Raw genomic sequence first — 24,393 nt, forward strand, 5'->3', positions numbered from 1 at the left:
TGCAACTTTATAGCCTAAACATTTTGTATTGCACATCTCCATTTGTATTTTTAGTAGAACCTTTACGAATGTTATACTTTCCTCTACTATGGTATTTACTCGATTGCCCCAGTTACTTTTGATTGACACACAAAATATAAGATCAACCTTTTATATTATTATATACGAAAGGCCCAACACTCCCTTACAGGTATTTCTGTTACTGTGGCTGATTGCACCTCAGGTTTAAGACCCCTATATGTAGTTTCAGTCTTATTACAAAGCAAATGAGCATGTGTGCATTAGGGGCTGGACGATATGAAAAATTATAGCAAAATAAAAATGTTCATAACAGTTGATATTGACGATTATCACAATAAATGCCACAATCATATCATATATATATATATTATTAGAATAACAAACATTTCAAAAGAACATAATTTATGTGTTATACCTCCTCACTGTGCTTGGCCTCATACACATTCAATTAATTGACATTAGTTTGTAAAAATCTGTTTTCACTTTGACATGAAAGAAGCTTTTTTTGCAAATTCTTGTCAAAAAAGCCAAATTATATTGACCATGATTTCATGTATAAAAGCAACAAAAGGGTGAAACATCCAAGGGGGGTGAATACTTTTTATAGGCATTGCATGTCTTGTTAAATTGCCTTTGAGGACAATTATATTACTTCAACTACTGACTATGTTTTATTACAGCCCTAGTGCACATAAGTTTTAAAAAAATTTCAGTATTTTCGGAGCTTTGTGGGTTTACACTGAAATGTGCTGTTTGCCATAGTTTATTGTTGATAAATATTTTTCTGAGATTAACCAAATGCTTAAAGTAGAATTTAAACAGTATTTTTACAATGTGCCATTCGTACTTTTTTACTTATGTAAAGGATCTGATTGTCTATTGTCTATTTTGACTTGATTCATTCTAAAGCTTAAAAACAGTATTAGCACGTAATTTCAAAGTATAAATCGTGTAATGATATAACATAATTAAGTGAACCTTTGGTGTAAATGACCTCAGTCCCTGCTGCCACTGCAGGTGTCAGACACAGTGAAGGACGAAATCTGTTTAAATAAACTATTTGTTTTATTTACATGTTGGTTAAAAAAGCAGCAATGTTCCTGGTAACAGCAGAATCTTGTCTTCATTCAGTCCAAATGAAAGGTGGTGCTCGTTCTCTCTGCTAACACAGTTGACTGTAGCTGGAGATGACCTGCTCCAGGGATGTAAAACTGTCGAGAAAATCATCCTCTGAGATCCCAAATTTAACGTACTGATGGATATAGGCTCTGGAACAAGAGGGAAACAACATGAGAGAGAAAAATCATGGTTACCAGGTCAATCTTCCATCTTTAACCCAAAGGTATGAACGTTAAAGAGAAATTGTGACACTGACATATACATTGTATACACTTGGACGATTCGTTTCAGTTCGAGTTATATTTATTTTTCTGAGCAGAGATCCTGACTCACCTGGAGGCGAACATGTTCCAGGCTTTTCTCACCATGTGATCCAGAGGTCTGAGCAGAGCCCGACTGTTACTGACCACCGTGGCAGATTTCTCATATTTGTTAAAAGGCACCGGTGATTTCCACAAGTTTAAAGCTTCTCCTGAAGACAGCCAGGGGGTGTACAGACCAGGGTCCTCAAAGCCTCCTGCAGACGAATACACACTAATTCACATCAATTATGAAGTGTATTAAAAGTGTCGGATGCTATCGTAAACCATTTTCTGTGTTATATGCATCACACCAGCCTGAACTACCATATTTACAATTTTTCAAAAACATCTTTATCTTCTTCATGACTGTCGTGGATTTATCAATTGAGATCAATGAGGAATGTAGTTATTATTTCACTTCATCCACTTTCCACAATAAAAATCAATTCGTTTGAATCAGCTCTCTGACCAGTCTCTGCACTGTAGACGTCTTTCCCCCTCAGGATGAGCAGGTTGGCCAGAGACGTGTTGGCTCCTGTGAGACTCCTGCTCCGCTCAGAGGCTGCAGGCGGACGCGCCTGCCAGTCGATACCTGACGCAGGACAAACGAGAAAGATCCTCAAATGGAGGGATTGACAGATCCAGTCCCATTCTAAGCCATAACTTTAAAATCCTACTATTATCCTATTGTCAAAACTTGCCTTCCTCCATCTTGCTGTCGGAGATGAGCATCTGTCGCAGGTGTTTGAGCAGCGCCGGCCAGCTGAACGTGCTGTAAGCGATGGAGGCACTGGGCATCTGGGGGATGGTGCACACACTGAGCAGCTTGTACTCCGGGTGGCAGGCCAGGGCGCTCACCAACTCACCTGAGAGACACAGGGAAGAATAATGGAACATGAGGATTAAGACAGGCCAATCAGTGGCAGAGGCCTTTTAAGCCAAGATGGTGACCCACTGGAGTGTCAAGTTTTGTTTATTTCTTTTCCCATTCATTTATTTATATTTAATTAATAGAATGTCTTGGGAACCTTGAAAGGCGCTATATAAATTAAAGTTATTATTATTATTATTATTAATAATAGAGTAATACTGGTACTTGGGTACTGGAACGCAATATATTTCTTGATTCTTTACATTCACACAAAACAAAACACAATCCCATTGTTTTGTTCATATTTTTTACAATGGGGATATATTTGCCCAGCTGAACATTTTACAGTTCAAAAGTGTTGGTAATTTATAATGACTACAACAGTGAGTGAGTGGCCCTTTCAGGAGTAAGCGCTAGTTTTCTGTTTTTCTAATGATCTCACTCATCACTTTTCCACTTCACTTGAGTCATCTTGTGTTTTACTGTGTGAAGAAACTTAGGAAAAGTTTCTCTGTGTAGTCAACACCCCACGCCTAATCCGCTCATATTACAGGAAATCCAGGCCCTGCGGGTAACCTTTTGTGTGTGTGTGTGTGTGTGTGTGTGTGTGTGTGTGTGTGTGTGTGTGTGTGTGTGTGTGTGTGTGTGTGTGTGTGTGTGTGTGTGTGTGTGTGAGTCAGTGTTTGTGAGTGTGTCTCTCTCACCCAGAGGATTTCTGCTATAGCCTCCGTGGGAGTCAGCAGTGAGCGCCGGCTGCAGCACGCTGCCCAGCTGGTGAGCGATGAGCTTGTTGATGTCACTGAAGGAGATGTGTTTGATGTTGAGCAGCTGGCTGCAGATCCTGTGCACTGTGTCGTTCTCGTGCACCAGGATGGCGTCTGACAGCTGGTAGAGATGAGCCAGCGTCAGCATTGAGTTATAGTTCTGGACAATTACCTGAAAGGACAGGTAACAAAACATTTTAAAAGCAGATTACTCATTTCATGGCTGTGGATTTCTGCTTGCACTTGACAGCAGCCTCCATACCTCTCCAGTCTCGTAGGGCCAGGTCAGGTGATTGAGGATGAAGGACTTTGGGTAGATGTCTCGGAGACCCTGAGTGACGAAGGTACCAACCCCGGACCCTGTTCCCCCCGCCACGCTCATCATGGCCATGAGGCCAGCCAGTCTGTCACAGCGCTCCACCTCCCGCCTCACCAGCTCCTCCACCACCTCTTTGTGACGAGGGCCGTGGACACAATACCTGAGTGAGACGAGGAGCACGTTCTCAACTTTTTTGTCTCCCTACGTCAGTTCATTTCCAAACATAGGATCATGTTTCCTGTGTGATTGTTCTCTCTACAAAAAAATGAATTTTTCATGATTTACAAGCTTTACATTGTCTCTTTAGTTCTATTATTAGTGGAGATATCTTGGAAAATGTGTTTTTCTGGCCATCATTTTCTTTACGTTGACCTTTGATCTTTGACCAATAAACTCCCAGTGAAAATCCAGCTATGCGCTGTTGAGCTGCTTCTCGGTGCACAGGACAATAAGTAAAACATTAACTAGCAACTGTCCTGAAATTATACAATTTTCACGAAAAAACCTTTGCTGTTTTAAGCTTTTCAAAATGTGAAAAATATTTATACGTTTATTTCATTCATCGACCAAACAAAACAATATAAATGCACTAAATCTCAAATCTTGACTGAAAAGGAACAGAAAGAATAATAATCTGATATAATCTGCCCCTCTTTCACAAGATATTAATTAACCATTACTAATTCAATAAAATTTAAAATTGAAATAGCTGCAGGCCAACACAGCCCCTAACATCCCTCTATTAGTTTCTAAGTTTTAATTAATTTATACCATTCAAAGAAGCTCACAAAATGATTTATCTGACACACAAAAAACTAAACAGAACAAAGCTGAATGAACACGTTTCATTGTGTTTCCTCAATATACTGGCTTTAATTGTTTTTGTTAAATATGTTTGTTTTAGATATTAGTTTCTTTGTTTGGATTGTTCCATAAACTGATTCCTTTCACTGTTATGCAACGTTCCATCAATTTGGTTTGGATCTCTGTTCCTTTTAAGTTATAATGGATTTTTCTTTTTTCAAATCTTTTCTGGATGTTGGTAGCCAAAATTTTCTCATGAGTTATAATTTGCAGAATGATAGGATTTGATGGCTGGCTTCTGACAGAATATAATGGCCTCTTTTAAAAAACAATGTCTTACCCATTAGCCCAGTTGTTTCCAGAGCCCTGCTTCTGGCTGAAGTGTGACGTGTCTCCATACCTCCACCTGCCAGAATGCGCAGCCTCGTTCATACAGTGGTTTATCACTTTAGGCTCCATGTCTATCAGCACCGCCCTGGCCACAAGATCTGGTGAACACACAGCGACTGGTGACACACTAGAATGTAAAAGATTACTAGCTTTGATTGTTCAGTAGATTAAGTGACTAGAAAATACTAAGAAATGCACATTCATAGTTCCATAGAGCCCATGATGGCAACAGTCCTCCAATGGATTATTTTTGATCAACGATAAATGACTTATCAGTTATCAAGAGTGTGTCCATTGATTATTAATTGACTTATGTTTCAGCCCTATGTGAAATTAGGCTGTAAATAAAAGCAATGGGACACATAAACAAGTGTAGAGCAGACCAGGGATACTCAGGGCTTTGATGCTATAAAAACAGGGTCAAAGGTCATGATAGACTTAGTTGGTCAATCACACGTAGAATAGAATAGAATAGAATCCTTTTATTGTCATTGCAGAGTGTACAACGACATTAAGCAGCAATCCTCAAGGTGCAATATATACATAACAAAAAATGGAATTAAATAAAAATTATAATAGTAAAGTGTATATAGAGGTAGAAAAAGTAGTGAAATGTAAATATAAAAACAGTACGGCAGATATTCAAGCAGCATAGTAAATGTGTATGTGTACATGTAGTGCAATGTAGTATATGTACAGATGGTGCATTGTGAATGTTTCAGGTCCCAAACAGTCAGTGTGTGAGTTATTAAGGAGAGTTCAGTTCTCTTCTAGCTGTGGGGTAGAAGCTGTTTTCCAGTCTGTATTGGTCGGACCTCCCACTATCCCTACTGTGCAAGATGGCAGCGTTCGTATCCTGATGTTTTTGGCTTCATTTGTGGATATTGGGAGGAAGTGGAGATGCGTGATGCAGGCATTAATTAATGAAGGTAAAAACAACATCACCTTCACATCAACATACTACAACAGTAAAATGCTGCAAACAAATGATTGCAGAAGTGAGAATAATAAAATCACACATATTCATATATAATAATTGTATAGTTATAACAGTATCATGCTTTTACCTTTGATATTTGTACTGTGTACTTTTATTAAACGTGAATGTATTTCCTCCACAGTGTAAACAGACTCCCACTCTCCTTGAACCCAGACAATGTGTATAAACAAGTGACTCTACCCCCGTGTGAGCTGCGGTGGAAGAATCGCTCGGTGCTGGCGGTGCAGTATGTCTTCCTCTGTCCGTCCTGAGCGTCACTGCACACGGTGTCGAACAGCTCGTGAGCCACCTGGTTCCCGCACTGACCCAGCTGCACCGTCACCACCGACATCACGCACCCGGGCGGGGAGCTTCTTCACATGCAGTCTGTGGATCTGTCTCTACTTCTCCTCCATGACAGCTCTCATACCTGCACTCTGTTTGGAGAAGGGTTCGTGTTGCCGCGCCACAACAAGACGCACCGGAATTTCCGGGCCAAACTGTCAAAACTTTCAAAATAAACAACAATTGATCCGTCGTGAAGGGTTGCAACTTTTTTATTTAAAAAAGTCTGTATACATAAATAAAAAGTATTTTCGACAAAAGCCACATTTCTTATTTGTTCATAGAAAAACTTGAAGCCCATTTGAAAACTATTAAATCCTGGAGAAAAAAAGAAGGCCTTAAATATAACCTACCTATAACTGTAAACCGTATAATATGAATTTACAATAAGTACCTTTTATTTATATTCATTTTTTAAAAGTATATTTACTTAATTATTCATTTTTATTAAATTGTCTTTCCTCACTTGTGGTTGTCTGTATGTTTTCTCTTATTGACTGGATCTTGAACTATGCTTTTTTATTGTCAAAGGCTTTAACATGTGCAATTTGATCAATTTGTATTTATCTTTAAAAAAAAGTTACAACTCTTAAACTGTACTTTAAGGAGATCGTCAATATTCAAATAAAGAAAGAAAACACTGTAATTTAGCTGTAAGCAGATGTAAAGGCATTTTCGTGTTATTATTAATATGCTGTGATTGTCATCAATTATATCTCTGTCTCCTAAAACATATTCTACATTATTGTAACTTTTACTATAAATACACATATTTGATAATACATATTATAAATATTTGCACCATGTCAACATAATAATATTTATATTAATATACATACATACATATTTTTAATCGATCAATTATTCCTGATATGTAATTATCAAACCCTTATGACAAAGAAATGTAATTGATGCTTGATATTTACAAGTGTGACAATAAACCTTATTATAAATAAAAAGAAAACAAAAAATAGAACTTGAATTAAGAGAGTAAACATTTTTTGTAAACCTGAAATGTAAATCTAAATGTAACTCTTTTCTGCATTGTTTATTCTGTAAAATAAAAGTTTGTGTATCTCTAAACATAAACTCTGATAATATGTCTGTGAAGGTGCAGATTTGATCAGCTGACCGCTGGATGAGGCCTCGGTGTTTGGTGATTGTTTCTCCGACGTGGTGTTTGGACCATCAACTGTTTATAAAGAGGTTTTACCTGTTGTCAAAATAAAAGCCTCTCACAGTTCTCCGCCCCCTGTGCTGAGCGCCGCAGTGCGCATGCTCAGCGTAGTAGCCGGTCATGGCGGCGGTGTGTGTTCGTCCATGAGGTGGGGGGACGCCTGCGATTCCTGCGGTCTGTGACGGAGCCATCCGAGAGACACGCTGCCATGGCTGGAGTGTTTGACATTGACCTGGACCAGCCGGAGGAGAATGTCTCCGACGATGAGATCGAGGAGGTACTTGAGCCGGAGCTGTTGAAACGTAACTGCGAGAGTTGTCTGAGTGTGTGTGCACGGCGGCTAGCGGCTAGCGGCTAGCTGCTGTTAGCCCCGTAGCCTGTCAGCCACCGCAGGCCTGCTCTGCAGCCGGGGCTGCCAGGCCTCTGCTACACGGCTTAGCACGGGGCGCACAGCCCGTCTGACAGCGGCCAACACGGAGCTGTCACTTGTTGGTTCTTTGTCTGTTCTCTTCTAATCTGTAGCCGGGGATCGAACACACGCCTTGTTGACGCTGTCACGTTTAAAAAACCAGCCGCTGTCACGCTGGAGCTGTGCAAGCAAAGCCTTAAAGCAAAGCCTTAGCGCAAAGCCTTACTTGGCCAAAGGTGCTGCAGTGATAAATGTGGCTCAGTGTGCAACAGCTTATTTAGGCAGGAGTGTGAGCCCTGAGAGCTGCAGCCGGTTTGTCTGTGAGGCTGAGACAGCAGCAGCACAGCCACACACACCCCACTTCACTTTAAATGACTTTTAAATCATGTGTACACACCACGGCGGCGTGCACGTGTCAAACTCCTGGTGTCTTATTACAGCAAATCCCCTGCTGTTGAAGGAGTGGACATGTTATCTGCACACACACACACACACGATGTGGTCTCAGATTTTTGGGGCTCCGGCATATAACTAGTGACCTTTTGCATTATCTTGCAACATGTTGTTCATGTTGCACGGATTGAGCAACTATTAATATTGCATCAAAGCACTTCTTGTTTGTCACCATCATGGTCATCAGACAGTGTGTGTGTTTGTGTGTTGTTGTGTCTTTGGAGATGTGAACAAATAAGTGCCGGATGATATGACCAAAAATGATATCAAACTAAAAGTGTTCATGTCAGTCGATAATAAATATCGACTGACATGATTATCATGATAAATGTCACATTATTTCTTTCGAGTGTTTAGACAGATTTTTGCTCCTGAGTGAAGGTTGTGCTTTTTAAAGCTTCTTTATAGGCAGAGAATAAGTCTGAGGACGATCAGTCGTGTGTTAAATCACAATATTATATTGTTATATATTGAACAATTGCTATTCATTTTTCTATTATTGAAGAATATATAGTGGCAATTATTGATATTTTTCTTTGCCAAGCCCCACTCGTCACCCTCACATCAGTTTCTATGCTCTATGCTTATTTTCATGATAGATTATCAATCTTTACATTATTTGGGTTCATGAATATGACGTAAAATACCCATCACAGTATCGTACATTAAAGTTGATTTACTTTGGATCTCTAGTTGTTTTCAAAACCCAAATATTTTCAGCTTAAAATTAAATTAAACCAAAGTAAAGCAACAAATTGTCAAACTACAAAAGTCGGAACCAGATTGATTGTATATTTTCTTGCAAAAAGTGATAAATCGATTATTTAAAATAGTTGCTGATTCATTTTCTGTTTAACTGATTAATTGTTGAAGATCTCAGTACAAACTTATGAGATGTGCTCATGAAGTTAAAAGCTACACACACACACACTTTATGTTGACTTATGTTGTGTTTTTCCTTACAGGCTTCAATCAATGATATCATGGATCAGTGTAGCGGCTTCGAGTTGTAAGTATTCAGTCAATCTGTGCTTCTGTCCAATGCGTGATGTGGAAAAACCAAGTGTGAGCCCTGTGCATTGAACGTCTCCACAGCAACATGGACGACTGCGAGAAGATCGAGATATCGGAGGACAACGTCAACCAGGGGACGGAGAACATCCGGCCGGAGTGCTTCGAGCTGCTGCGGGTCTTGGGGAAAGGTGGTTATGGAAAGGTACTTATGGAAAGGTACTTGTGGTACCCGAGAAGCAGCGAGGCCTGAGAAAGTACACTGAACAAGCTCACACTCCTCTATGGCCATAAACACACACTTTATTGTGTATTTTGTGGTTCTGAGTTATTTAGACTTTTTCTTCTGCTTTTCATTTTATTATTCAAACCACGTAAATCTCTCTCCGTTCTGTGCAGGTTTTCCAAGTCCGAAAAGTTGTTGGCGCTGCAACGGGCAAAATATTTGCCATGAAAGTTTTAAAAAAGGTACTTCATTTTTTTTCTCCCTTGCAACACAGATACACTCGTCCTAATTGGAGTAACTGTCAGCTGCTCTCACCTTTTATTGTGTGAACATAATTGCATGCTTGTTAGCACAAATAAACATCATGGTGCTCCTTGTCTGCAAATATTGGCCGTCCTTGAAGCCAGTGGGTGGGGTAAGATTTCACTGCTAGTTGGTTGATTGCCATCTGCGCTGCTCTGCTGCAGCCTTGGCACTTGCAGCGCTCTGCTTCAGCCCATTAGGTCCCGCTTGACATTCACACTGCTCCTGCTTGATTTTGCTGAAATGACCCCGCTGGCATGACAGAGACCTGCCAGATTTCAGCCAGTTGTTTCAAGCATTAAAAACGTCACAGTGGCGACAAGGACAGACGGAGGCCAGGGCCCGTATTTATGAAGCATCTGGGATAGAAAGACTTCTGTCCTGACTTGCCCAAACTGGAAACATGCATTCAGTCTTGCATTTAGGCTCTGGAGAAACGGCACTTCATCAAGTTTAGCAGGAAATGGTTCCTGCTAAACTTGGTGTTCAGGAGAGTTGAGTTCAGGAGAGCTGCAGAACTGTTCTAACCTCAGTTAACAGTGAGCAGACCAATAAGAAAAGAAGTTGTAGAAATGCAGTATGTGCAAAGTTTGATTTAACAAAAACAAAACTCTGTATCCAGACTGGAGTAACATTCTGTCCAAGATAATTACTTCATCTACAAAAAGTGTGATCACTGCAAACAATGTTTAAATGTTCTTGCCGTTTACACACAAACAAAAAAATGCAGCTACATCAGGTATGTCTTTGGATTTTGACAGCTGTGGTTGCCATAGTTACGCCTCAAAATGTAATTATAATGTAAATTTGGTGTAGTTTGTATATTGAGATAAAAATGTCTTAGTCTTTCTGTGAGTGCAGTTAGCTTCGGATACATGTAATGCTGTAATCTAAAATGTAATTTCACCCATTATTTCTACTTCAGCCTGTTTGTGCTGAGAAACGCTGAGTGTCATATATCAGCCGTGTCATGTTACTTCTTGCGCTATGAGGCTCATACACTCGTAATAAGTCCTCGTCTCAGACGCTCAATCAACACTGGCCCAGATAATGAGATAAGGTCAAAGCATCGTAAAGTTAAAAGCTTTGCAGTGGTGGATGGCAATTAGTTTCTTTTATTATGAGACCACACACCCAGTTTTCAGAACAATTCAGAACACAGTGCGTAAATCTTAATCAGCCTGAACAGGGACTGATGTCCACAAACTTCTCAGAGTTAAAATCCGCGAAGGAACAGAGTGTTTGTCTCGACCTGGAGAAACACAAGTGCACGTATCGGCCCGTTGACATCAACCAACTCTGCTCCCAGTAGAACAACATGCACCCATTACGGACTGCACTTTAACTCTGGTTAAACTCTCGTAACTGCAATATTCATTCTGTCTGTGCAATTCAATATTCACAATTTAAAAAATGTATTGTAATGCTTTGGTGTTGCAATTCGTTTAAGTGTTTAATAAGAAAGGACAGCTGCTTTTAGAAAACGACTAAAAAAAATGTAGAATCTGCCTCAAAGTTAATTCTTTAAACTAGATTAGTTGCTCAGCTCAACAGCTGCTTCCCAAATGTTGCACAGTAGAATACGTCCATCTCTTAGTCATGCAGACGAGCAGCTTGTAAGACTGTGACACGCACATTTTAACATTTCACATAAGCTGTGGGTAGAACATTCCCAGTTTCACTTCCTGTATCTTTCTTTGGGCTGGGAACACCAGGCTATGATTGTGCGCAACGCCAAGGACACAGCCCACACCAAGGCGGAGAGGAACATCCTGGAGGAGGTGAAGCATCCCTTCATTGTCGATCTCATCTACGCCTTCCAGACAGGAGGGAAGCTGTACCTCATCCTGGAGTACCTGAGTGGTCAGTATGAGCGACACGCGCATCCGCTACTGACATTCATGTTGAATTCAGGAATTGAGACTTTAATGTTGTTGACCTGTGCAGGAGGAGAACTCTTCATGCAGCTGGAGAGGGAGGGCATCTTCATGGAAGACACAGCCTGGTGAACTTTGTTTGTTTTCTTATTGAGACATAACACATTTATAATGCAGCTTAATTTTGAGGTATGCTCCCTGCTTTGTTACCAATCGAGACTCCCTGGTGAAAATGAGCCTCACCACGAACCTAATATTTAATAACAGCATTTAAATCTCTCTGTAGTTTCTACCTGGCAGAGATCTCCATGGCTCTGGGCCACCTGCACCAGAAGGGCATCATCTACAGAGACCTGAAGCCTGAGAACATCATGCTCAACAACCAAGGTGTGTGCTTTATCTATAGTGCAGGGCCTGTTCTAAACCGGTCTGTTTGGTAATGAGCTGTTTGCTTGGCCTGTGGTGATGCTGGTTTTAAATTTCTTTCTGAAACTGAAAAAAGTGTACTTCTGCTGCACAAAGGGCTGTTCACACGGCTGTTCACACGTTTATTCAGAGTTTGGTAAAGCTCACTCTGTACTCATATCCCTGAACTGGAGGATTGGTTGTCGTTACTTTGTCGTTATCAACAACGTCTCTATTAATATCGAACGTATCGCACCAAATACGACACTGGACTTCATTGGGAAAATGATGTGAACAATTCTGAAAATATGCTTTTTTCATATACAGACAGAGATAGAAAGCTGGTGTTGATTTGCTACCTTGTTTATACACCCTAATACAGCAGAGGTTTATGATTTTTAACCCTTCACATTTGAGCTTACTGTGCAGATGTATGTATCCACTGCAACTATAATCCGCTGTGTCTGGTCATGTTCCTTCCAGGCCACGTGAAGTTGACAGACTTCGGGCTGTGTAAAGAGTCCATTCACGACGGCACAGTCACCCACACTTTCTGTGGAACCATCGAATACATGTGAGTCGTGCTCTTTCATCGCTCTCATACACTTACACACTGTCTGCTACACTGGTTCCCCTCTCCATGTTAATCAATGATCTTCACGGTTTAACTTTAGTGCCTTTAGTGAGAATCATGGCCTCCATTTGTTACAGGGCTCCAGAGATCTTGATGAGAAGCGGACACAACAGAGCAGTGGACTGGTGGAGTCTGGGCGCTCTGATGTACGACATGCTCACAGGCGCGGTCAGTTCAACAGCTCCAACATAATACTATTGTGTTTTTACGTCTCATTTTTGCACCGTGCTATGGAATATGCGAGTAAACCTGTTGTCTTCTCTTCCTTCTGTAGCCACCGTTCACAGGTGAGAACCGGAAAAAGACCATCGACAAGATCCTGAAGTGCAAGCTCAGCCTCCCGCCCTACCTCACACAAGAAGCTCGAGATCTGCTGAAACGGGTACCTGCTGTTTGTTTCACCGCTCATGATACTCCTGGTGTTTAACAGAATTAAATGTGGCGTTGTTGTGGTGGCGTTATGTTGACATGTTGCCGCTGGTTGTACAGTTGTTGAAGAGAAACGCCTCATCGCGGCTGGGAGCTGGAGCAGGAGACGCCACGGAGGTGCAGGTGAGAGCGCGCGGCACAACACAGCCTGCTCACAGTGAAATGACACACAGACTCCTGTGGCTGAGCACTAAAACATACCAGGCTGTGAATAATACAAATGAGTCAAAATTACATAAATGAATTAATTTGCCTTTTCCCTGTAATTTTATGACACTGTTTGTAGGCTCATCCGTTCTTTCGACACATCAACTGGGAGGATCTGCTGGCTCGGAAAGTGGAGCCTCCTTTCAAACCTTTCCTGGTGAGTATCAGAGGAGCAGACCACAAAGATTTCTGAAAGGGAGGAAAGGCCCAAATGGTTATTCTAGGTCTTTGCCAAGAGTCTGGCAACACTAAACATCTCTTACTCAATGCGAAGCTGCACTAGAAGGACTGTTTCACGTTTCACATTTCATGGACTGTCACAGTTGCCCTATAACATTACATTCTAGCCACTGACGCTGTGCCGGTGGAGGCAATCGATTGGACCGAAGTTTTCCACAGGATAGGTTTTAACTTTGGTTAACTCCCCAGATTAAACCAACTCAACAAGTTTCAGTAATCGAACCCAGGTCTTCTCTGGTTTCAGTCCTCCTCCTATTTATCTTGATAGCTGGCACATCTCTTCGCGTTGCTTCACCTCCTCACCTGTCTTTGTCTCATCTCTCTCTTCGCAGCAATCGGCCGAAGATGTGAGTCAGTTTGACTCGAAGTTCACCAGTCAGACGCCTGTGGACAGCCCTGATGACTCCACCCTCAGTGAGAGTGCTAATCAAGCCTTCCTGGTAACTCCTTTGTTTTCTCTCGTCTTAATTTTGAAAAGCTACGTCTCTTCATCACAAAACACAATCAAAATCAATATGAGCTTGTACTGAAGTGTTCCTGTACGAAAATCTCCCCCTAAAATGTGTCTTAGCAGCAGCTGTACCTGTGTTTAACCTCTGGTCACTTGTAGGGTTTCACGTATGTCGCTCCATCAGTCCTGGATAACATTAAAGAAAGGTTCTCATTTGAGCCCAAAACCCGCTCACCTCGACGGATCCTGGGCAGCCCAAGAACACCTCTCAGGTATGTCCACCCACCGACTGCAGCAGGTGCATCCGAAATTACTCTGTTGATAAATTACATTCTGGACCATGATAGTCCTCAGTGGGTTTGGTTCAGGTCCTGAGGTCTGGCTTCAGTTGAGCCACTTTCAGATATGAACTCTGGAAAATTGCGTCTATACAATTTGCCTTTCACATATGTACTAGCAGCAGGAGATTTTCAGATGCACTCACAACAGGAAAATGTCAGACGAGGGGTGGCCTTTTATATTATTGTACATGTCGTCATGACCATAATCTTAATGACCTCTGGGTTTCGTCATTACTTATTTATTTACAGTTCATGCAGACTAATAAAATACGTTTCTGGTCACGATGGCTGAATCTGACCGAAGAAAAAGCCAAAAGACACATGAAAACAAATCCTACATGTTTCGGAATGTTGTAAAACCTTGTAACCCACGTCCACCTTTTTACTTTCAGTCCAGTCAAATACGCAGGGGGGGACTGCTGGCCCCGGAGCCCGCTCCTCACTGGCGGAGGATCAAGCGTCCTCCAGTCTCCTCAGGACCAGGCCATGGAACTGTCCACCCCAGAGCAGATGGATGTCACAAACAGCTCCGAGGTCTCGGCCCCTCTTCCCATCCGTAAGCCTACAGGCGTCAACCTGGGTCAGATGAAGCAGCAAGCGTACCCTGTCGCGGCCAAGCGGCCCGAACATCTACGTATGAACCTATGACCCACCGTACCTCTTTAGGAGAGTTTATTTCCTGACTCTTTTTTTTCTTTCTTTATTGATATTTTTTAAGAAACAAAGCAAAAAGAGATGGATGCTAGAGACAATGAAAATCTAAAAATTGCACATCCGCACACTACATATACTGTCACAAGCTGGAGTTTGTGGGTCTGGGACTCGGGCGTGCTGCAGTCGAGAGCTACCAACAACATCACCATCTCACCACTTCTCCCCGATGCCTCAGGTGTGACCTGAAACCCCCTCCCCTCCCCTCCTCCCTCCCTCCCCCTCCTCCTCCCATTACAAAGTAGACTTCCAAGACTTGAAATATATTGAGGAGCTACAGCCTTTGTGTGATCGTGAACTCGAAGGTGATAAAGTATCACACAGTATGCAAGCGATTAAAGCTAAAATGCAGCCAGTCTACTGTAGGAGATGACGTCCAAAGTGCTCTGTGCTTTTTAAATGAATTCCAGTGAGAAACTGCTTCCATGGGGAGATTGTGACAGTATTTCTTCTTAGACTCAAATGCTTCCTGGCTCTGAATGAAAAGAAACGAATGAGGTTTGTGATTGAAAAAGATAAATCATCATCATCGTGAGCAGTGGAGAAGCGGAGGTTCTGGTACTGATTAACATAGGTTCGCATCTTCTGATGTTTTATGAAATGGCTGCATTAACTGTGCTATGGTGAATCAGAGAACCCAAATTAAAGGAGAAGAAAAAAACACTTTGACTTTTCACATTCTTTGAGTGTTAATGTTGAGGATGAATTGTGAAACTGCTTATTTGATGTGGGATCCATATGTCGATTATCTCACCAGACATGATTGAGCATGATGCAATGTTGGCGTGACTCACTCACCCATCACCACAGCAAAATGTTAAGAACTGATCTCGGTGCTGCTCTGTGACACGCACGCATCAAACCTCCCCCTGCCCCCTCTCCATCTGGCTGCTGGAGTGAGTTCATAATGGGAGTCTGTGGCACCAGTTGATCTGGTCACTGTCTGCAGTTGTGGGGGTTAAATTCTCCAAAAAGTTGGAGGCAACATTTATAAAGCCTCTTGCATCAGCATTTACTTGTTTAGGAGGGACATTTTAGAATTCCTGAAAAGCAAGGAAAATTATAATAAAATGTTTAAAAAAAAATACAAAGTGCATTGTGTCTTTTGTGTAAGCAGCTAATCATCTATATTCAGATTTATTTAAAATCAATATTGCATCATATGAATGGTTAAGACCTTTACATTCATTATAACAGCAGATTTTACTTTGTCACCCTGTTTTCTTTTATGATTGGGGGATTTGGATTCATTGTAATGAACGTGTGATGAGGAAGCTGAAATAAAAACACAGAATTTTCAGTGGCTGAAATAACAGCAATTCAAAAGCCAATTTAGCAGACGAATATGGAACCCCAGTCTTTAACTGTCTATGATGAAGAACATACAAACACCATCTGTCAAAAAGAATCAAAACAAACATATTGCCCTGTCAATTGCAGAAAGGCTCTGAGGATGAGCTGTTATCATATTACAGTGATGATCTGGCACAATGAGCATTTAAGGCCCAATAAACATTTTCCATTTTATTTTAATTCAGAACTGTTTGACCTTTAACCGGCTGTTCACAAAGTAAATTTAAGAAATCAGGAACTATACTAAATGAGTAAAAAAATTACCCTCACATCTATGCTGGCTTTAGAGAAAATACTGTAACAATCAGATCTATGTACAATTTTATGAAAACATCTAAGCCGAGCGTTTGCTTATGAGACTGCTGGTCTGGGATCTGGATTGTTTTGTGAGCAAGAAATTCATTGTACTTCATATTTTTTAAACAACAAATGAAAACCCCCCAAATTCCCGAATATCATTACCAACTACAAGTGCAATCGGACAGCACATAACGCTTCCCAGGCAAACGACAATCTCACCATGTTAAAGAAATAAATTATAATTCATTAAATGGGTTCTTCCTTGGATCATGACCCAGCCCTCCACAAAACTTTCAGTCAAAATCATTTCAGTAGTTTATGAATAATCCTGCTAACAAACAAACTGTAAAGAAAACATAACCCGGCCCTGTTGATACGACCAACATGTTTGAACAGGTAAATACAGCAGCGTCCAATATTAACGATCTAAATTGGTCCTATAACCAAGCAGATTCAAGGGAAATTTGGGAAAATAAAAGATACAAAAATCATTTAATATTTCACACATCTCAGGTCATTTAACCATCTGTGACACTGGTTTTATATTATGAATATATCACTGTGCAAATTAAACTCTTCATAATGAATGTGTACTCACACACAGGAGTATGTAAAAAGAAAAGAATGATGAAAGCAGTGGAGCTTTTTTGCGTAATCGAAAAAACAACAGTATATGAACTCAACCACATAATAATATTCAAACCATATAGAACTAATAATCCCTGCCTTGATCTTCAACCACAGGTCACCCAGCTTGTTGTTGCTGGATGGTCTTTAAAGTAAAGACACATTGATCAGCTACACAAGGCACAAAGAACTTCAGAGAAAAAAAAAAACATTTAAATACTCATTATTTAAAAATCTGATCTAAATTAAACAACTAAAGTGATTCTTCTTCACTCAGGGTTAAACTTGCGTGGATTACCAGACGGGTCAATTTGACGGTACAATGACAGATCAGATAGTTTGAGACAAGAACACACAGTATCTCAAAAACTTTTACATACATGTCTTATTATATATATATATATATATATATATATATATATATATATATATATTATAGTACTCCTGATACTATGGCCTAAATACCAACGTGAGGCTGCAGATAAGAGACTATCAGAGTCACTGCACATTCACCTTTTGCTGAAATAGATTGACGGTGTGCGTAAAGGTCCCAGCAGAGAATCTCCCCATGTAAAAAACTGTGTGGAGACTTTATGGGAATGGACAACACAGTGCATCGCTACATATTCCCTGTGTTATCCTTGAATACCGAATAAACAACTATTGTCCAAGGGGAGTGTGTTGAGTTTACTAAAATTACTTTCTAAATATCCAAGGGCCCAAATATAAATAACATACTTTTGCTGCCATTCTTCTTTAGAGGTTTAAAATGTGCAAATCCAACCATCTGGTAATTCATGCAAGTTAAAACAGAAAAAGGAAGTCAGTCTTTGACCCAGCTCTGGTTTGGTAAAGCTATATTCAAGTAGCAGATTGTGGTTTGACAGAAAAAACTATTTTTAAACTTTCTACAAAGGTTCTTGACCAGCCTGGATGTTTCCAGGACACTATTACAGCTGCAGTTAACATGAGTGATGACCAAAAGGGGTTTTTAACCACCACGTCACAACGGTGCTTTTCTTCAGATTTACGTGCCTCACGCTGGCAGAGTTGAGAAACGGTTTTCTGAACGTAGCAGCTAAAGCAGGACCGAGCTGAATATGAGTCAGACGGAACGTGGATGGAATGACAGTATTTCCAGAGCTCTGCTGTTTTTGAAGGAGAGGATGCAGAGGTACAGTGCATCAAGAAGAGTCTGTGGTGTTGATGATATAAGTGAGCAACGTCACTTGTTGATTCTGCACCTCCATGAGGCGGGGCTCTCTTCCTGCAGCCGTCTCATTTTCTTCCCTAACCACAGCCACCAGGCTAAACCAATCACGACACAAACCACCGACTCCACGTAGTAGCCGTCCAGTGTCGTCACACAAGCACCGCCTTCCTTCACGCACAGCTGGAGATGGGAAGAGGGAAAAGGAAGAAGAAGAGTCAGTTTAGGCTTTTTAGATTAGGACATACAGTCAGGTCCTGTGTTAACATCCCTCCTGACAGTTTCATCCTCTCCCCCTGCTCACTCACCCCTGCCTCCTCTGGGGAGCCACAGCTCTGCTCGATGGCCCCCTGACACACCTTCGAGGTCAGTGGATCCACCATCCACAGAGCCACAGTGGACGGCCAGTTCCCTCCGAGGTTAGTGACTGTGTTCAGCAGAGTCATGTACGTCCCGCCGATGAGGGGGTCGCTCACTTTGGCGTGGAAGGCCATGCAGGCCACGTACATACTGTACAACGCCACCTGGGGTAAAAACACGGGAAACTTTTGTTTTAGATGAACATTGGGTTGAATGGTTTATTGCTCCTGATAACCTGATGGCAACTAGAATTTGTAGCTGAAGTTGTATGACTGATATTAGGAAAAGTACAGGTCTTAATAAGAACATCAACATTGGTGTTGTGTATGATTTGGAAAAACTATATCCAACACTGGAATAAAGGGAGAAAAAAGAGAGAAGGGGGGTAATATACTTGTTAGTATTAACAGAGGAATACTGCACCTGATGCAATGCGTAGCTGAACAGCACGATGGTGTAGTAGTAAACAGGGAACCCTCCGTCTTGTTTTACACTGGACGTCCACCAAACCAGCAGCGCATACTCAAGGCCTATGAGCAACCTGCAATCCCAACACTCTGTTAGCTTTTAGTTTATTGAATGTGTGTATGTTCTCAATCGCGCGTCAGTACCTGAAAGGAAAGGCATTATAGAAGATGTCCAGCGGTCGGGGCCCTGCTGTGTATTTACTGATGATGACTGGTAGAAGAATCTGCAGAGGCACCATAGGCACCGCCAGCAGTGCCAGCTGCTCCTTGGGAACTCCAGCCTCCACCAGCTTAAGACCTGTCACCGCATCTGCTGCAGAGAAGCCGATCTGAGACACAGAGAGTTTGTTTGTTTAACTCACAGAGGATATTCATGTTAAGAAGCAAGTATGCAAGGCCAACGCCTTCACAGTTTGCTAAGGTAAACCGAATATTTATCAAGAAACGGTCACATAGACCGTTTCTTGATAAATATTTACACGGTGCGGTTACAGCAAATGTCACATAACTGACAAAAGCGTGGTGTGGTTGTGGCCGGGGACCTTTGTTGCATGTCACCTCCAGTGCTGACTGTCAAGTAAAGGCCAAACCCCCCCCCATTATTAGATAATTTCAAAAATGGTAACGTACTTTAGCGGTGAGAAGCAGGGCACAAAATGTGAAGACTGTGGGCATCTTGATAATGGTGAAGAGCAACTTGTAGGTTTCCAAAACGCCCTTTGTCGCCTCCTGTTGGACTCTCCTCTTTCCTTTGCCGTGCGCATTCTCCCTTTTAAAAACGGCCACCAGCGTTGTGGAAATCAGGAACACCACTCCCCAAAAAAACAAGAAGTCTGCAGTGGAGCAATAGAAAGCAGCAGAAATTACGATATTTAACTGATCATCTTGGAAACTGTAACAAACATTATTATTCATCTTTTTAGCAGGTCAGGGATAGAAAATACCTGACAAGGTCACGATGCCTGTGTCCTTTGGCTCCACTCTGAGGTACTTGTTGCAGAAATTAGCAGACTCCAGAGCCAGAAAGAGCACGTTCCCCAGGAAGTATCCAGCCGTCTGACCTACAGAGTTGCATGTAGATGCATAACCCACATTTTCTCTGGACAACATGGTCAGGGCCCAGCCATCCACAGCTATATCCTTGGAGACAGAAAAGGCAGAGCAACTGAAGGATGAAGAAAAGAAACTATCTACTAGGGCTCGCCAATATGACTTATGACAATATCACGATTTCAAACGTTTACCTCGATTAATTAACGATTAATAAATTATTTCACTTTTTTTGATTAAATCCGTGTCTCATAAACTCTAGAGCGAATCAAACAAACTCAAAGTAAACTTCAAGTACTGTATGTTTCCTAATAACTTCTGATTAGTGTTTGTGGTTAACATGGCGAGTGAGGAGGGAGGATATGCTGCACGGTACGAGGTATCCGGCCGCTGCAGCAAAATGATCGTGGCAGAAACCCAACAGTTCGTGAATGCACGCATTGGGGAATGTATTAACCGGATTAACTGGCATGAGCCAGATTAAAGGTTCAGTGTGTAAGATTTAGCTGAAGTGGATCTATTGGCAGAAATTAAATATAAAATAATACTTTGAATTTACAACAAGGGGCAGGTCCTGCCTATGGAGGCCGCCATGTTCTTTACAGTAGCCCAGACTGGACAAACTAAACACCTTTGGAGTTTTTATGAAAACTGAAGGGTTCTCTTTCAAGTTTGGAAGGTGAGGGTGAGGTGAGGGGGTATTCAGCTGCAACATGCAACTTCACCAGTAGATGTCACCAAATTCTACACACTGAACCTTTAAGTCGGTTAGAGGTTATCAATGTCGCTTTCTATATATTTTCAGTTAACTGCCCAGCCCTACTATCTACAGTATGTATCTCTCTTCATGTGTGTCTGTGTCAGTGTTTATAATGGTCTACCTGTGTGGCTGCCAGGAAGGCAAGCATGAAGAACACTGCAGTGAGTATCCCCACTTTTGGTCCTCCCTCGCTCTGCAGCAGTGCTTCGACAGTTCCAGACAGGTACAGCATGAAGAGGCCCAGCATGTACTGTGTGGGCACCAGCCAGGACTTTCTGCAGAGACAGAGGAAAGAGATAGGTGCAGGTAAATGATCAGGACACAGATGCTGTACAAACTAAAACATTTAAACAGTATATGTGTGTCACGGTATCGCCTGGGGTAGTGCATGTCTACAAACGTAAAATGCCTGGAGATACAGTAAACAGTAAATATGTGTCTTTCTTACCTTCTGCCAAACCTGCTGAAGTAAAGAGCATCCACCAGTGGAGCCCAGAGCAGTTTGAGACTAAACGGCCAGAAGACGAAGCTGAAAAAGGCCTGATCTTTGTAGCTGACATTTTTGCCCTGTAAGATCAGTGGAATGCTGCCGGCCAGTCCCAGAGGAATCCCTTGGAGCACGTAGAGAAACAGAAGAAGCGACACGTTGCCCAACTCGCCACGGATCCCCGGCCGGGTTGCGTGCCTCCTGTTCTCTGAATCCGACCCTCTGATAAGACCCTCCGCCTCGTCCTCTTCTTCCGGCTCAGAGCCACTCATCTCTCCTCTGTTCAGGTCCCCAATGTTTACATTTGCGGGGGCGGAACCTGCCAGCTTCCTCTGCCGTCCGTTCTTGTGTGCGATCACGTCTGAAGGCTCCATGTTGGAGCAGCGGACATCAAACCAGCTGTGTCCTCAGCAAGTCTAAAAGATGGATGGGAGAGAATTATTGAAACGACTAAACAGATTGTTAATAGTCATAGTTTCAGTTAGTTAGCAGACATTACAGCCATTAGATTTTTAGAAAGCACAGTCATAAAGAACACAATACATAATGTTAAAACAGTCTGGTTATTCATTACAAACATTTACATACAATTGCAAGATCATTTTGAATAAATAGGATTGCGTATAATTATAATATCAATAATCAATAGATATATATTTCTCCACTTATCCTGCTGACAACAAGATGGAGGAGATATTAAAAATGAATAAATTTACCTGTCAGTTATCAACTGTAACCTTCAAACGACCAGCAAGGACCATATTTCACAATAATGGGCAAATGTAAATATGCCTAAATTACAAATACACTCCATAGCAAAAGATCAAATGACATTATATCACATGAGGGGGACTGTACGTAGCAGACGAACAAAGGGTGAAAGAGAGTGAAACCTACCTGGAGGTGATGACAACATGTCGGAGCAGCAAACACAACAACAAAGCAGCAGCTCAGCCGGACACTACTCACGTATTCTACGATCCTTCAGTCGCAGCATGTAAACACCGATGATAAACAACCGGGGAGATTTCTACCGTGACACTTCAGCCGGCGAGCATCAGCCTGTGGCAGCAACACGGCGGACTGAGGATGAGCGGCTGGTCCGACGCTCAAATGTGTCCGGCACCTACAGCTGACGTGTCAATACACGAGGAAGATGTGTTCCGCTTGATATATGGCCGGTGGACCCTTCTTTGTGTGTGTGCGTGCGCGTGTGTGTGCGCGTGTGTGCAAGTCCCGCTCCCTCGGCCTTCTCCTGCTGCCAGCAGCCTTTTAGAGACATGGACAGAGGGACAGCGTTGAGGACCAGGTCAAACTAGCTCAGTTAAAATCATTTTGCACTGCTAAAGTAACATCAGTGTATTCAGTCTGTTTCCTGTCCTACTTAATGGATCATTGTACTTGAGGATAAACAGCTCCTGTTGCTGACCTCACACTGCTCTGCACACTTCGGTCGCAGGGATGTAGACTTCCTGACAGGAGCTGTTGGACTCACAGGGACACTCTGTCTCTCCTCATGTCCCCAGCAGAGGGAGCTTCATACTAACATCTAATCCTCACATGACTAGGCCTCAGAGATCAGAAAAAACCTCATTCAGTTGGATGGAGGTCGGAGACATATCCAGACTGGATATTTCTACTCTCTAATATCTCCACTGACTTCCACAACAAAACCTAGGCTGATATCCTTCAACCAAATACAAATAAACTGTTATATGTTCATTTATTACCATGACACTCAAACTCGTCTGTAGTGAGTGTTTGTCCATGGTTAAAATCAAACTAGAAATCTAAAGACTGCTGGTGCATTAAAGTAACTCATAGCTACAGCTGTCAGATAAATGAAGTAACAGTCTACCTCAACATTGACTTACACTTCTTGATGTACTTATTTCACCACTGTAAACTGCCAGCCTGCACAAACAGCAAGCAATACCATTTTTTTTAATCAATAAAGAGCAGTTTAAAGTTCACTTTACTCCATGATCAATACAGCTCGTATCTTCAGAGGAAATATCAGTTGCACAAAACACACACCTCAGTCAAAGCAGTGTGTGTAAGATACACTAGATCCTTTCATCTGTGTATTATTCACATGACAATTAAAACAGAGAAAGAGCATTTATGAGTCTTCTTGTTTTTTATATTTTTATATTTCATATTTCCTTCATCGTTATTTAAAGTCTACCAAAATAATAGCATCTTTTTTTTATATCATAAATACTTGCACAATTGTCTTGTCCAAACAAAGAAGTCACAATTGTCTCAGAATAGTTTTGGAGCCTAGTGGTTAAACTACATGAAGTCAATTGTGATCAATAGGTTGAAATGTTATTGATATACATTTTTCTGTATGGACCGGTCGTTGTTTGCATCAGTCAATATATTAGTAAATGTTAAGTCAAGCATGCTTGTTCTATACCCTGATGTTTGCGTGAATAAATGTGAAATATTTGTTTGTGTGCTTGTTGTCCCTGTTTGAGATCTGTGTCAAATTGAGGTGTACAAAATAATCCTAAAAAATGTCACTTTGATATCAAGAGGAAAGTAATGGATCTAAATTTTCTATAACCACCCCAGCTATCTTGTCCAAAAACTGTGCTGCAGCCTCCTGGATCAATACCTCTTTTATTACGGGTCATGACGCACCCATTACACCACATTTTACTTAGAGGTAATGAATGACTGCATGCTCTGCCTTGTGGTTGCTATGAGTGCACGTGAAGCTGCTTATCCTCACAGATGGCATGTGACAACACACGAGCATTATCGGTCTGATCGGCATGTGACGAGAGGAGCACAGTGAAGCAGAGGGTCTTTGTGAGTGTCCCAACACAGAAGACAAATAATTCACCTTCCATTTGACCTCATATCAGGATGCTGCTGGAGTCTATACTATATTGCTCTTGTGGCAGTGGAGCTGTGCTAAAAAGCCGTATTCACATCATTCCAGGAATATCAATCGTATTTTTAACTCGTTTTGGAGGCTGG

At 41.6% G+C, this 24,393-nt stretch overlaps 3 protein-coding genes across 4 annotated transcripts; 1 reads left to right on the forward strand and 2 right to left on the reverse strand.

Moving 5' to 3' along the window:
- Positions 1 to 1,067: 1,067 nt before the first annotated feature.
- On the reverse strand, positions 1,068 to 6,061 carry tubd1 (tubulin, delta 1). The gene is made up of 8 exons (XM_035154017.2): positions 5,771 to 6,061; positions 4,541 to 4,688; positions 3,340 to 3,556; positions 3,018 to 3,249; positions 2,144 to 2,308; positions 1,912 to 2,034; positions 1,474 to 1,657; positions 1,068 to 1,289 (listed from the first exon to the last, which is right to left on the reverse strand). Exons 1-8 carry the CDS (start codon positions 5,919 to 5,921, stop codon positions 1,184 to 1,186), a joined length of 1,326 nt encoding a protein of 441 aa, XP_035009908.2. The 5' UTR covers positions 5,922 to 6,061; the 3' UTR covers positions 1,068 to 1,183.
- Positions 6,062 to 7,169: 1,108 nt separating this feature from the next.
- Positions 7,170 to 15,451, forward strand: rps6kb1b (ribosomal protein S6 kinase b, polypeptide 1b). The gene is made up of 15 exons (XM_035154016.2): positions 7,170 to 7,368; positions 8,919 to 8,962; positions 9,049 to 9,169; positions 9,364 to 9,432; positions 11,209 to 11,356; positions 11,441 to 11,498; positions 11,657 to 11,757; positions 12,259 to 12,349; positions 12,487 to 12,577; positions 12,684 to 12,791; positions 12,899 to 12,961; positions 13,125 to 13,202; positions 13,618 to 13,725; positions 13,896 to 14,008; positions 14,470 to 15,451. The coding sequence occupies exons 1-15, from the start codon at positions 7,300 to 7,302 to the stop codon at positions 14,723 to 14,725; spliced, it is 1,518 nt and encodes a 505-aa protein (XP_035009907.1). The 5' UTR covers positions 7,170 to 7,299; the 3' UTR covers positions 14,726 to 15,451.
- A 440-nt stretch (positions 15,452 to 15,891) lies between these two features.
- On the reverse strand, positions 15,892 to 22,536 carry slc33a1 (solute carrier family 33 member 1). 2 transcript variants are annotated; one of them, XM_035154015.2, is made up of 9 exons: positions 22,300 to 22,536; positions 21,364 to 21,818; positions 21,037 to 21,190; positions 20,050 to 20,245; positions 19,736 to 19,938; positions 19,250 to 19,434; positions 19,062 to 19,179; positions 18,587 to 18,802; positions 15,892 to 18,461 (listed from the first exon to the last, which is right to left on the reverse strand). In XM_035154015.2, exons 2-9 carry the CDS (start codon positions 21,774 to 21,776, stop codon positions 18,294 to 18,296), a joined length of 1,653 nt encoding a protein of 550 aa, XP_035009906.1. In that variant the 5' UTR covers positions 21,777 to 21,818; positions 22,300 to 22,536; the 3' UTR covers positions 15,892 to 18,293. The 2 variants fall into 2 exon arrangements, with proteins under 2 accessions (XP_035009906.1, XP_035009905.1); XM_035154014.2 differs by having other exon boundaries at positions 22,372 to 22,533.
- Positions 22,537 to 24,393: the final 1,857 nt, after the last annotated feature.

Source organism: Hippoglossus stenolepis, chromosome 4 (genome assembly GCF_022539355.2).
Source record: "Hippoglossus stenolepis isolate QCI-W04-F060 chromosome 4, HSTE1.2, whole genome shotgun sequence".
Classification (NCBI taxonomy): domain Eukaryota; kingdom Metazoa; phylum Chordata; class Actinopteri; order Pleuronectiformes; family Pleuronectidae; genus Hippoglossus; species Hippoglossus stenolepis.

Bases quoted from the DNA above. Each gene is read 5' to 3' on its own strand.
- tubd1 (XM_035154017.2), bottom strand. From the start codon at position 5,921: ATGTCGGTGGTGACGGTGCAGCTGGGTCAGTGCGGGAACCAGGTGGCT. The intron at 4,689-5,770 runs GTAGAGTCACTT...TGTGTTCACCAG, and splicing joins CCACCGCAGCTCACACGGGG to ATCTTGTGGCCAGGGCGGTG. The intron at 2,035-2,143 runs GCAAGTTTTGAC...GTCCTGCGTCAG, and splicing joins CGACAGCAAGATGGAGGAAG to GTATCGACTGGCAGGCGCGT.
- rps6kb1b (XM_035154016.2), top strand. From the start codon at position 7,300: ATGGCTGGAGTGTTTGACATTGACCTGGACCAGCCGGAGGAGAATGTC. The intron at 8,963-9,048 runs GTAAGTATTCAG...ACGTCTCCACAG, and splicing joins CAGTGTAGCGGCTTCGAGTT to CAACATGGACGACTGCGAGA. The intron at 9,170-9,363 runs GTACTTATGGAA...CGTTCTGTGCAG, and splicing joins GGAAAGGTGGTTATGGAAAG to GTTTTCCAAGTCCGAAAAGT.
- slc33a1 (XM_035154015.2), bottom strand. From the start codon at position 21,776: ATGGAGCCTTCAGACGTGATCGCACACAAGAACGGACGGCAGAGGAAG. The intron at 19,939-20,049 runs GTATTTTCTATC...GCTCCACTGCAG, and splicing joins AGGCATCGTGACCTTGTCAG to ACTTCTTGTTTTTTTGGGGA. The intron at 19,435-19,735 runs GTACGTTACCAT...TCTGTGTCTCAG, and splicing joins CCCTGCTTCTCACCGCTAAA to ATCGGCTTCTCTGCAGCAGA.